General features: G+C 52.9%; 1 protein-coding gene across 6 annotated transcripts in view; it reads right to left on the minus strand.

Moving 5' to 3' along the window:
• LOC119971600 (tumor protein p53-inducible protein 11-like) overlaps positions 1 to 13,614 on the minus strand; it is a 186,558-nt gene that overhangs the window by 11,844 nt on the left and 161,100 nt on the right. For all 6 annotated transcript variants that reach the window (XM_038807384.1, XM_038807385.1, XM_038807381.1 and 3 more), the window contains one exon: positions 3,410 to 3,506. In XM_038807384.1, the coding sequence (XP_038663312.1) occupies positions 3,410 to 3,506 (97 nt within the window). The remainder of the gene's footprint in view (positions 1 to 3,409; positions 3,507 to 13,614) is intronic.

Here is a 13,614-nt window from a genome sequence, read left to right on the forward strand (position 1 = left end):
CCTGTAGAAAGTCTGTAATGGGTTTAAGGTGGACTGCACCATGTAGAAAGTGTGTGTCATGGGATAAAGACAGACGGATCCCTGGAGAGTGTAATGGGTTTAAGGTGGATTGCTCCCTGCAGAGAGTGTGTGCAATGGGTTTAAGGTGGATTGCTCCCTGCAGAGTGTGTGTAATGCTTTAAAGTTGGACTAATTCTTATAGTGTGCACTAGTGGGTGTAAGGTGAACTGTTTTTAAAAAATTAATTTACAGGATGTAGGTGTTACTGGTTAGGCCAGTGTTTATTGCCCATCCCTAGTTGTCCTTCAGAAGGTGGTGATGAGTTACTTTCTTGAACCGCTGTAGCCCCTGAGGTGCAGATACAGGCAGCATGGTCGCACAGTGGTTAGCACAGTTGCTTCACAGCTCCAGGTTCGATTCCCAGCTTGGGCCACTGTCTGTGCGGAGTCTGCATGTTCTCCTGTGTGTGCGAGGGTTTCCTCCGGGTGCTCCGGTTTCCTCCCACAGTCCAAAGATGCGCAGGTTAGGTGGATTGGCCATGCTAAATTGCCCTTTGTGTCCGAAAAGTTAGGTGTAGTTACTGGGTTATGGGGATAGGGTGGAGGTGTGGGCTTAGGTAGGGTGATCTTTCCAAGAGCCGGTGCAGACACGATGGGCTGAATGGCCTCCTTCTGCACTGTAAATTCTATGAAATACATCCATTGTGCTGTTAGGGAGGGAGTTCCAGTATTTTGGAGATCAATCATCTCAACTCCAGGATATTACTGCAGGAGTTCCTCAGGGTAGTGTCCTCGGCCCAACCATCTTCAGCTACTTCTTCAATCTCCTTCCAGAATTTTGCCCCAGCGACAATGAAGGAACGGCGATATATTTCCAAGTCAGGGTGGTGAGTGACTTGGAGGGGAACCTCCAGGTGGTGGGGTCCCCAGGTATCTACTGCTCATGTCCTTCTAGATGGTAGTGGTCGTGGGTTTGGAAGGTGGTGTCTAAGGAACCTTGGTGAGTTCCTGCAGCGCACCGTGTAGATGGTGCACAGGGCTGACACTGTTCGTTAGTGGTGGAGAGTTTGAATGTTTGTGGAAGGGATAACAATCAAGCAGGTTGCTTTTTCCTGGATGTTATCGATCTTGAGTGTTGGAGCTGCACTCATCCAGGCAAGCGAAGAGTATTCCATCACATTCCTGACTTATGCCTTGTAGATGGTGGACAGGCTTTGGGGGGCCAGGAGGTGAGTTAGTCGCAGTAGAATTCTAGTCTTTGACCTGCCCTGGTAGCCACAGTATTAATGTGGCTAGTCCACTTCAGTTTCTGATCAATGGTCACCCCCAGGATATTGATTCTGGGGGATTCAGCGATGATAATGTCATTGAATGTCAAGGGGCAATGGTTAGATTCTCTCGTCGGAGATAGTCATTGCCTGGCACTTGTGTGGCACGAATGTAACTTGTCACTTGTCAGTCCGAGCCTGGATATTATCTAAGTCTTGCTGCATTTGGACATGGGCTGCTTCATTATCTGAGAAGTCACGAATGATGCTGAACATTGTGCAGTCATCCGTAAACATCCCCACTTCTGACCTTATGATGGAAGGGAGGTCATCGATGAAGCAGCTGAAGATGGTTGGGCCTAGGACACTACCCTGAGGAACTCCTGCTGTGATGTCCTAGAGCTGAGATGATTGACCTCCAACCACCACAGCCATCTTCCTTTGTGCCAGGTATGACCCCAACCAGTGGAGAGTTTCCCCCCTGATTCCCATTGACTCCAGTTTAGCTAGGGCTCCTTGATGCCATACTCGGTCAAATGCTGCCTTCATATCAAGGGCAGTCACTCCCACCTCACCTCTAACATTCAGCTCTTTTGTCCATGTTTGAACCAAAGCTGTAATGAGGTCAGGAGCTGAGTGATCCTGGTGGAATTCAAGCTGAGCATCCGTGAGCAGGTTATTGCTGAGTAAGTGTCGCTTGATAGCCTGTTGATAACTCCTTCCATCACTTTGCTGATGATGTAGAGCAGACTGATCGGGCAGTAATTGGCTGGGTTGGTTTTGTCCTGTTTCTTTTGTACAGGACACATCTGGGCATTTTCCACATTGCCGGGTAGATGCCAGTGTTGTAGCTGTACTGGAACAGCTTGGCTAGGGGTGCAGCAAGTTCTGGAGCATAAGTCTTCAGTACTATTGCCAGGATATTGTCAGGGTCCATAGCCTTTGCAATATCCAGTGCCTTCAGCCATTTCTTGATATCCCGTGGAGTGAATCGTATTGGCTGAAGATGGACATCTGTGATGCTGGGGACCTCCGGGAGAGACTGAGATGGATCATCCACTCGACACTGCTAGCTGAAGATTGTTGTGAATGCCTCAGCATTGTTTTTTGCACATATGTGCTGAGCTCCTCCATCATTGAGGATGGGGATATTTGTGGAGCCTCCTCCTCCAGTGAGTTGTTTAATTGTCCATCACCATTCACGCTGGATGTGGCAGGACTGCAGAGCTTAGATCTGATGCTTTTGTTGTGGAATCGTTTAGCTCTGTCTGTTATTTGCTGCTTATGCTGTTTGGCTCACAAGTAGTCCTGTGTTGTAGCTTCACCAGGTCGACACCTCATTTTTCGGTCTGCCTGATGTTGCTCCTGGCCTGCTTTCCTGCACCCATCATTGAGCCAGGGTTGATCCCCTGGCTTGGTGCTAATGGTAGAGTGGGGGATATGCCGGGCCATGGGATTGCAGATTGTGGTTGAATACAATTCTGCTGCTGCTGCTGATGGACATTGAAGTTCCCCACCCAGAGCATATTCTGCACCCTTGTCACCCTCGGTGCTTCCTCCAAATTCTGTTCAACATGAAGGAATACTGATTAATCAGCTGATGGTGGCCGGTATGTGGTAATCAGCAGGTTTCCTTGCCCATGTTTAACATGAAGCCATGAGACTTCATGGGGTCCAGAGTTGATGTTAAGGATTCCCAGGGCAACTCCTTCCCGACTGTATACCACAATGCCGCCACCTCTGCTGGGTCTGTCCTGCCGGTAAGACAGGAATGGTGATAGTGGCACTGGGATATTGTCTGTAAGATATGATTTGTGCGGACCAGGACCAAATGGCGCTCATCTGAGGTTCCCAAGGCGGTGGGACTGAAGCCCAAAGCCTCAGGTACCTTGGATTCTGTGCATTAGAGTAAGGCTTACTGCCTCACTCTGATATGCAGATTTGCCAAAGAGTGATCCCATTCATTGTGGGCAGGATTCCCCTTGAAACACGCGAGGCTTTGCAAGCCAGGTGAATCTAGGGAGCGGTGTCTCCCGGCTTTCACTGGCCACACTCCGCCACAGCGAGCTGCTTTTCGGTGCATTGTGGCTGGAAGATCACGCCCTCTGACTCTATCACTATCTCCCAGGACTTAATACTTACTGAGAAGGGCCCCTCCATACAGTCTGACAGACATTTTGCTGCTGGATCCATCTTCATCAAAGACAGCTTCATACAGGAGCTCCGGAAACGCGAGAGCCTGGAACAGACACACACACAGACGTATTTTCCATTAACATTTGGCACAATGCACCCTTTTCTGTACAGTCTCCTCTACAACATCAACTGAAGAAACCCATCCTGTCCCTACACACAGACTGGATCATTAGAAATGTGGAATCTCTGTTTCTCTTAAGAGACCATCTCCAATGGGCAGCACGATTCCAGCACAATCAGCGGTCGGACAAGTCCCAATTCTCAAATTAACCGATAAATGGAAAGTGGGAGGGGGCTGAATGGGCGAGGGAGGGATAATGGGAGTGAAATGAGAGAGTATGTGAGATACTGAGTACTAGACATCCCTGGATAAGGCAATTGAATTAGCCTAAGTAACCAAATAGCTGAGAAAGGCATCATCAGAGCTTTAATGTGCAAGAGGGTAAGGTAAATCACTGTGAAGTGTCGCAGCTGCAAAGCACGCACCCAGGTCGACAGACACAGTGCCAGGAGTAGGGCCGTAGTCAGAGGTCAGGACAGAAAATGGGCCGTCATCCCAGGAATATGATGAATGCTATAGATGGGGCTGAGATCAGCGATCAGCTTCAAGAAGTATCACTGCAGAAAATTCATCCATTTTGGTAGAACAACCCTGTGGGCCAGTGGCAGAATGGATAACTCGCCTGACTCCGGATCAGGAGGTTCCAGCTTCCACCCCTGGCTGATTCTTGGTAAAACGTTTCCACATTTTGGTACAAGAGAAAGGACCACATTCAGACACACTGCCGCGCCAAGCAGCATGCGCCAAGTTTAAATAAAACAACTCCAGTAAATTAGGTGGAGAAGAACACAGATGAAGAATTAGAAATTTAGACTGAATATAGTGAAAATGAGAAAAACAGCTCCAGTAGAAATAGTTCTCATGGTCAACGATGACATTCAGCATGGAGGTCAACACGAGGGGGGGGGGGGGGGGGGGGGGGGGGAGTAAACTTTCAAATACCTTTGAGGAGGAGCTCAACCTTTGGGCCTCAGCAGCACAGCTTGGCTGCATATACAGAGGAGACCCTGAAGGTTTGGGGGACAATGGTGACCCCGGTGTCGTATCAACAATCGGATGCCCAGTTACCAATCACCCTAGAAGGTCAAAGGCCGAGTCTCATGGGGTGAAAATGGCTGCGCCAAATCAAGCTAAACTGGTTGGGGATTTTCAAGATACCAGATGCCATTTTCCAGGAAGTCTTATGCAATTATAAAGATGTGTTTCAGAATGAGCTATGCCAAATTCAAGGGTTAAAGACCAAGATTTATGTTAACCCTGAAACCACGCCTAAGTTCTTGAGGCCTAGATAAAATGCTCGGAAGAATTGTAGAGCATAATACCCACGCAATTTTCTGAGTGGCTGGTCCCATTGCCCATGTTTTAAAACCAGACCACTCAGTTAGAATCTTTGGGGATTACAAGCTTACGGTTAACCAAGCAGCCGAACTTGGGGAGGGGAGAGAGAGCGAGTGCCGAGGAGGGGGAGGGAGAGAGTGAGTGCCGGGGAGAGGGGGGACTGTGCTGGGAGGAGAGAGTGCCGGGGAGGGGGGGACAGTGCCGGGGAGGGGGGGTGAGTGCCGAGGAGGGGGAGGGAGAGAGTGAGTGCCGGGGACGGGGGGAAAGGGAGGTTGTCCGCCTGGCCAGGTGCCATCCTCCCACAGTTCCGCCCATGCAGCCCATGGCACCTGGCTGCCTGGAGGGGGAGGGGGGGGGGGTACGGGCAATGATGACATGCTGTCGTCTCCCCCCCCCCCCCCCCCCCCCCCCCCCTCCCCACCCTCTGCAGGTCGTCATATTTTCTGATCAGCCAGCGATGTTTCCCGCCGTGGCGGCAGCTGCTATTGTACATGTTGCCCTGGAGGAGGAGAAGGAGCGTGGCAGAGAGGTGGCGCAGGCTGCAGCAGACAGGCAAGCTGCCGCAGAGGGGCAGGCAGCAGAGGGGCAGGCTGTCGCAGAGGGGCAGGCAGCAGAGGGGCAGGCTGTCGCAGAGGGGCAGGCAGCAGAGGGGCAGGCTGTCGCAGAGGGGCAGGCAGCAGAGGGGCAGGCTGTCGCAGAGGGGCAGGCAGCAGAGGGGCAGGCTGCCGCAGAGGGGCAGGCAGCACAGGGGCAGGCTGGAGGGCCACCCGCCCGACAGGACGAGGAGGAGGAGGAGGGGGAGCACAAAGATGAGGTGGAGCACGAGGAGAGTGTGGAGGACGTTGTGGTGCCATGGCGATGGAGAGGCCGGAGGAGGCCCCGTGTGTACCGGCCCCATTCATCGTACCAGGACCTCAGGAACCGGGAATGCAGGAGGAGACTCCGGATGAGCCGGGAAACCGTGGCACACATCTGCCACCTGTTGGCACACCTGGCACCGTGTGGCACTGGGGGAGGACACCCTCTCCCCGTGTCCGTCAAGGTTACGGTGGCCCTGAACCTTTATGCCACGGGGTCATTCCAGGTGCCGAGATCGGACCTGTCCGACATCTCACAGACATCGGTGCACCAGTGCATCCGGGCAGTGACAGACGCCATTGCGGACCGCTACATCCGGTTCCCGGTGGAACGGGCGAGCCAGGATGCCCAGGCCGTGGGCTTCTCTGCCTTGGCCGGTTTTCCCATTGTCCAGAGCACGATCGATGGGATGCACGTCGCCGTACGGCCAGCTGCAGATAACAGGGCAATGTTCACCAACAGGAGGGGGACCTATTCCATGAACATCCAGGTGGTCTGCGGCCACCGCATGATTATCCTGCACATCTACGCCCGGTACCCGGGAAGTGTTCATGACTCATACATGTTGTTGCAGTCTTACATCCCCGGCATGTTCGAGGGATGCCACCCCCGGCTGAGGGGCTGGTTGCTGGGCGACAGGGGTTACCCGTTGCGGTCGTGGCTGATGACGCCTATACGGAGGTCACGCAGTGACGCAGAGAACAGCTACAATGATGCCCATGCAGCGACCAGGGGTGTGATAGAGAGGTGCTTTGGGCTGCTCAAGATGTGTTTCAGGTGCCTGGACCTCTCTGGGGGGGCCCTCCAGTACCCGCCAGATAGGGTAGGCCACATCATTGTGGTGTGCTGCGTCCTGCACAACATCGCCCAGCAGAGGGGCGATGTGCCGCAGGCAGAGGAGGGGCAGGAGGAAGAGGCGCAGACCTCCCCAGATGAGGGAGATGGGGGCAATGGTCAGGGCAGACGGGCTGGACATGGGCGGGTGGCTGCCCTCCATTATCGTTGGACAATGTCTGACCTATGGCCACAGTACCACCCTCCAGCCGGACCATCCCTGCATGTGGCAGTGACACTGCAGTGCACGGCCCCGTCCTCTGCCCAGGGGGGATGGAGAGGGCGGCCCAGGTGGAGGGGGGGCACACTCACCTGGGGCCGATGTAAGACCACCTCACACACACACACACACACACACACACTGGTGCTCAACGTACATGACACCCCAAACGCTTCAGACAGAGAACAAAGGCAGCTTCTGTAGGTATGAAAGTGATTTTAATAACAAACTGCCCATACACATGCCCTAGCCCCTAAAACTCGTCTGTGCCCTGCACCCGTGCCAACTTACTTAGTGTCTAATTGTTTGGCCTTACGGGCCCTTTGACTACGCCAAGGTTGTTCCCCTGAAGGTACAGCAGAACTGGAGGTGGACTCCTGTGATTCCTGCCCTGTGACTCGGGATCCCTTTGGCGGCCGTTTCCTGGGGTGGCCCGGCCTAGATGGGCCAGGCTGCGGCTCGGGCGACTGGGATGGCGAGCTGCCAGCGTGTCCTGCCCGCTGCCCACCAGATGCACCTGGGACGGAAGGGATGGGGGGGGGGGGGCGGAGTCTGTGATGTCGCGGTGCTCCGGGACCTCCCCTACAGGGGGAGCCGGGATGGGCTCCATCACCTCCTGGGCAGCACGTTAGCATTGTGGAATGGGCAGCACGGTAGCATTGTGGATAGCACAATTGCTTAACAGCTCCAGGGTCCCAGGTTCGATTCCGGCTTGGGTCACTGTCTGTGCGGAGTCTGCACATCCTCCCCGTGTGTGCGTGGGTTTCCTCCGGGTGCTCCGGTTTCCTCCCACACTCCAAAGATGTGCAGGTTAGGTGGATTGGCCTTGATAAATTGCCCTTAGTGTCCAAAATTGCCCTTCGTGTTGCGTGGGGTTACTGGGTAATGAGGATAGGGTGGAGGTGGTGACCTTGGGTAGGGTGCTCTTTCCAAGAGCTGGTGCAGACTCGATGGGCCAAATGGCCTCCTTCTGCACTGTAAATTCTATGATTCTCCCTTGGGGTGCCCGATGGCCCCCGGGCCTCTACATGGGTCGGGGGTGCGAATGGACCAGCCATCCGACGCCCCCCCGACACCTGGCGCTGCCAGTCCTGGAGGCCCGTGCTGGTATCGACAAGGGTCTGCAGGTTTGCAGCCATGGAACTCAGGGAGTTGGCCATCCCTGTCTGTGTCTGGGCGACGCCGGCCAGCGCCTGGGCAATGGCGCCGATGCCCTCAGCGATGGCCTGCAGAGACTGGGCCATTGCCTGCAGAGACTGGGCCATGGCCTGCAGAGACTGGGCCATGGCCTGCAGAGACTGGGCCATGGCCTGCAGAGACTGGGCCATGGCCTGCAGAGACTGGGCCATGGCCTGCAGAGACTGGGCCATGGCCTGCAGAGACTGGGCCATGGCCTGCTGAGACTGGGCTATGGCCTGCTGAGACTGGGCCATTGCCTGCTGAGACTGGGCCATGGCCTGCACAGACTGGGCCATGGCCTGCAGAGACTGGGCCATTGCCTGCTGGGACTGGGCCATGGCCTGCAGAGACTGGGCCATGGTCTGCAGAGACTGGGCCATGGTCTGCAGAGACTGGGCCATGGCCTGCAGAGACTGGGCCATGGCCTGCAGAGACTGGGCCATGGCCTGCTGAGACTGGGCCATGGCCTGCTGAGACTGGGCCATGGCCTGCTGAGACTGGGCCATTGCCTGCTGGGACTGGGCCATGGCCTGCTGGGACTGGGCCATGGCCTGCTGGGACTGGGCCATGGCCTGCAGAGACTGGGCCATGGCCTGCTGAAACTGGGCCACGTCATAGCCACAGCGCTGACGGCCTCTGCCACCTCCCTTCACAGGCGCCCGCTGAGGCGTGGGGCGACCCTGCGGCCATATCCGGGGTACAGGGCCTCCCTCCTCTCCTGGACTGCGTCCAGGAACGCCTCGATATCGCGCTCCTGGAACCTTGGGTCTGCGCGGCAGCCGGCCATCTTTGTAGGTCTTCCGGGGGTGGGGGACCGTCTTTTGTGCTGTGACGCCTCGTGGCGTTGATTATGCTGCACGGTGTCATGTGACGTGGCGCGTCCACGTCAGGTGACGCCGTCGCGAATGGCATCACGTCGCTGCTAGCCCATTCGGGCCCGGAGACTTTGTGATGTTTGAGGGGGCCCGACGCCGGAGTGATCCACGCTGTTTCTGGCACCGGTTCCCGGTCATCGCGCCGGTTTTGGGAGAATCCCATCCCAGGTTACATTTTGGTATCTCTCCTGCCTGTGCAATATTCCAACACACAAGGGAAAATCTGCTCCAAGGCATCCCAAAGGTTATGGTTTACCTTGATGACATTTTAGTGACAGGAATGTCAAATGAAGAGCAGTGAGGCAGTTTGGAAGCAATTCCAAAAGGTTTCAGAGATGCTGGCATCAGATTGAAGTGAGAATGCACATTCCAGGCCAGCGAGGTCACATATTTAGGATTTAAAGTAGACTCAAAAGGCCTGCACCCTATTGAGGACAGGGTGAGGGCCATATAAGAAGTGCCTGTGCTGAAAAATATCACAGAGCAAAAATTATTTTCAGGAATGCTAAACTACTGTGGTTGGTTCATTCCCAATTGGCATCTACATTGGCACCACTGCACCTCCTTTCAAAGAAACACCAGCACTGACATTGGAAAGAATCACAAGAACAGCCTCCCCCCACATTAAACAGACCCTACAGTCATCCAGCTTGTTGGTCCATTTCAATCCAAGCAAACATTTCATCTTGACCTGCAACACTTTGCCTTATGGCAAGGGGTGGCCCTCCCATGGGATGGAGGACGACCCAGAGAGAGCCATTGCCTTCGCCTCCCAAATCTCACCGATGCAGAATGGAAGTATATACAGATTTAAAAAGAAGGCCTTGCTGTAATTTACAGGGACAAGAAGTTCCACCAGTACCTGTACAGGCCACAGGCCACAAGCCCCGACTGGGATTGCTCCGTCAAGACAAACCAATCCTTCCGATTGCTTCCACTAGGGGACAGTGTTGGCTTTGTTGTTGGCCGCCTATATCTACATTTTCCAGCATCGACCGGGGACACACATCTCAAACACTGAAGCCGCGTTGTCTGCCACCTCTTGAAAATCTGACACTGCCACCTGTCTCACAAGAGATTGTTCTGGCATCAGATGTTATAGAGGCCCTGCCAAACTCATCAGCCCACTGGACTTAACTTAATCCAGTCCTTTTGAAGATGAAGCAAATTGTTCTAACCGGGTAGCACCATGACCAGCTTGGGCCCTATCAGAGTGGCATGGCAGCACAGTGGGTAGCACTGTTACTTCACAGCTCCAGGATCTCAGGTTCGATTCCGGGTTTGGGTCACTGTCTGCGTGGAGTCTGCAGGTTCTCCCTTTGTTTGCGTAGGTTTCCTCCAGGTGCTCCGGTTTCCTCCCACAAGTCCTGAAAGATGTGCTTGTTATGTGAATTGGACATTCTGAAGTCTCCCTCCATGTACCCAAACAGGCGCCGGAATGTGGCGATGAGGGGATTTTCACATTGCAGTGTTCATGTTAGCCTACTTGTGACAATAATAAAGACTATTATTATTACATTATTACGTCATAAGAAAAGGTGAATTCAGTTGGGAGGACAGGGTTTTGCTCTGGGGGTCCCGGGTGGTGGTACCACCCCCAGCAAGAGCCACTACTGTAGGAGTTATACAGTGCAGACCCTGGTCAGACAAAGGTTAAAATGGTGGCCCGGCATTGATAACAATATTCAGCACCTAGTGCAGCAGTAGTGTGATTTCTGTAAGGCACAGCAAACATGGCCACCTACGGCCCATTTGCATCAATGGGAATAGCCCGATCAGCCGTGGAAGAAGTTACATATTGATTTTGCTGGCCCTTTCCTGGGAAAAATGTTCCTGATACTCTTGGATGCCCACGTCAAGTTGTTAGATGTTCAAGAGACAGGGACAGCAACCTCAGAGCCACCACTGGCATCCTGTGTCACCCCTTTGCTGTGCACGCCTCTCCGAGTAATTGGGGTTTGACAATGGTATTGCATTTACTGGAGAGGAATTTCAGCACTTTGTCAAAACAAATGGCATCCACCATATTCAAACAGCCCCTTACTCCCCGGCCTCAAACGGATTAGCAGAGAGAACAGTTCAAACGTTTCAGTTTTCAATAAGGAAACAGCGTAACAAACCGTTATGCCTCAACTTGGCCAACTTCCTTCTTGCATATAACACTAACCCCTATACCACCACTGGAGTCACGCCAGCAGAGCTGCTAATGGGCTATCACCCCCAGGCTCACTTAGACCTCGTTTTCCCCAATTTTGCAGGAAGAGTGGAAAGCATGGCAGGCCTCCCAAAAGAAGCAGCATGAGCTATAAAAGGAAACAGGTCATTTAAAATTAGTGACCGGGTCTACATAAGATGCATCTGGCCCACTGTGACTACCGAACAGAATTGTGGCAAAATCTCGACAGTCTCAGACACGGTGGACTTGCAAGGTCGATGAGTGCAGCAGCACGGAGACAATGTAAGGGGCCGAGAGGCCACAACCCCAAAGGCTGAACAGGTGGAACCAGCAGGCAACATCAGCGGCCCTCGGCACAGCCGGAAAGGGAGGAATCGGGGAGTTCCATAGAGGCTCCACCAACCGACCCCTGAGGCAGCTGAAGAGGGGGGGGCGGCACCCCGGAAGTACCGGTTTAGTCCTCAAGACAACCTTCTGCTGTTGGCAACAACACTAACTCACTGGTGGAGGAGTTGGCTGGGGTCTTGAAGTGGTCCACCAGGCCCAAGAAGTCCCTTAACGCTGTTAATGCTATTAAGGACTGTTATGGCCTTCCTCTTTTTATTGCCTCAACCTTTCCTTGTACAGTCTATTTCATATAACTTTAGAGTGCCCAATTATTTTTTTTCCAATTAAGGGGCAATTTAGCGTGGCTAATCCACTTAACCAGCACATCTTTGGGTCGTGGGGGTGAAACCCACGCAGACACGGGGAGAATGTGCCAACTCCACAAGGACAGTGACGCAGGGCCAGGATTCGAACCTGGTTTCTCAGTGCTGTAGTCCCAGTGCTAACCACTGCGCCGCTGTGCTGCCCTCCTTGTACATAGTTCACTGTTAGTGACCCATGGTTTATATATGTTAATGAGTGACTTAAGGAGGGAGAGATATGGTAGCATGGCCCCTTCAAGGAGCAATCCTTCACAGTCCACATGACCGGCTTGAAGCCTATCACGTGTGAGCGCGTGAAACCTGATCAATGGGGATAAAGCGCAAGCCCCCGGAGGCAGGGACCCAGGCAGCATAGACTCGGAAGTCATAGGGTGAAGACCTGTTTCAGTGACCACCATGCCTGTGTATACTTAACCTTCCTCTTGTTTTTAATAAACCCCTTTTGGTTATATGAGAAACTTCTGCAGTACTGCCTCAAGCTACCACAATCTTGCACACAAGAAACAGGACAAATCCAACCCAGCCAATTCCCGCCCTATCAGTCTACTCTTGACTATCAGCAAAGTGATGGAAGGAGTCATCAACAGGCTATCAAACGGTACCTACTCAACAATAACCTGCTCACGGATACTCAGTTTGGGTTCCTCCCAGGTCACTCAGTTCCTGACCTCATTACAGCCTTGGTTCAAACATGGACAAAAGAGCTGAATGCCAGAGTGACTGTCCTTGACATCACAACAGCAATTGACCGAGTATGGCATCAAAGACCCCGAGCTAAACTGGAATCAATGGGAATCTGGGGAAATCTCTCCGCTGGTTGGAATCATACCTGGCACAAAGGAAGATGGTTGTGGTGGTTGGAGGTCAATCATCTCAGTTCCAGGACATCACAGCAGGAGTTCCTCAGGGTAGTTTTCTAGGCTTCAGCTGCTTCATCAATGACCTCTCTTCCATCATAACGCCAGAAGTGGGGATATTCGCTGATGGCGGCATAATGTTCAAGATCAAAGGCAGCAAGACCTAGATCATATTCAGGCTTGGGCTGATAAATGGCAAGTAACATTCGTGCCTGGGATTTGGTTAGTTCTGTTGGCTGGATGGCTGATTCGTGAGCGATGTCAGCAGAAAGGGTTCGATTCCTGTACTTGCTGAGGTTATCAATGAAGGCCCCATCTTCTCAATCTTGCCCCTTACCTGAAGTGTGGTGATACACCACCAGTCAGCTCTCAAAGGGGAAATCAGCCTATGGTCCTCTGGGACTATGGTGTCTTTCACTTTCACAACATTTGTGCCACACAAGTGTCAGCTAGTGCCAACTCCTACAAGAGAAGACCTAACTGTCACCTCTTGACATTCAATGGCATTGACATTGCTAAATCCCCCACTATCAACATCCTGGGGGTTACCATTGATCAGAAAATGGACTGGACTAGCTATACTAATACTGTGGCTACCAGGGCAGGTCAAAGGCTAGGAATACTGCAGTCAGTAACTCACCTTCTGACCCCCAAAGCTTGTCCAACATCGACAAGGAAGAAGTCAGGAGTGTAATAGAATACTCTCTACATGCCTGGATGAGTGCAACTCCATCAACACTCAAGAAGCTCAACACCATCCAGGATATAGCAGACAGCTTGATTGGCACCCTGTGGTGAATGTATTCACCATAATGTATGCATGATACCATAACCTGTAACCTGTGACCTGGAAGTGGTGATATGAACTGCTTCCAGGTACTGTACTGTAACCCTGGTATGGCCCTGCCTCTGGCTCCGCCCACACCGGGGCCATATATAAGCCAGCCTCTTGTAGGCAGCATTCATCTGTACTACTGACTCTGGCTAGGCAAGTTCATGACTAATAAATTGATATACCTTTAATTCACAGTGAGGCAGAGAGA

This window comes from Scyliorhinus canicula, chromosome 9 (assembly GCF_902713615.1).
Source record: "Scyliorhinus canicula chromosome 9, sScyCan1.1, whole genome shotgun sequence".
Classification (NCBI taxonomy): Eukaryota; Metazoa; Chordata; class Chondrichthyes; order Carcharhiniformes; family Scyliorhinidae; genus Scyliorhinus; species Scyliorhinus canicula.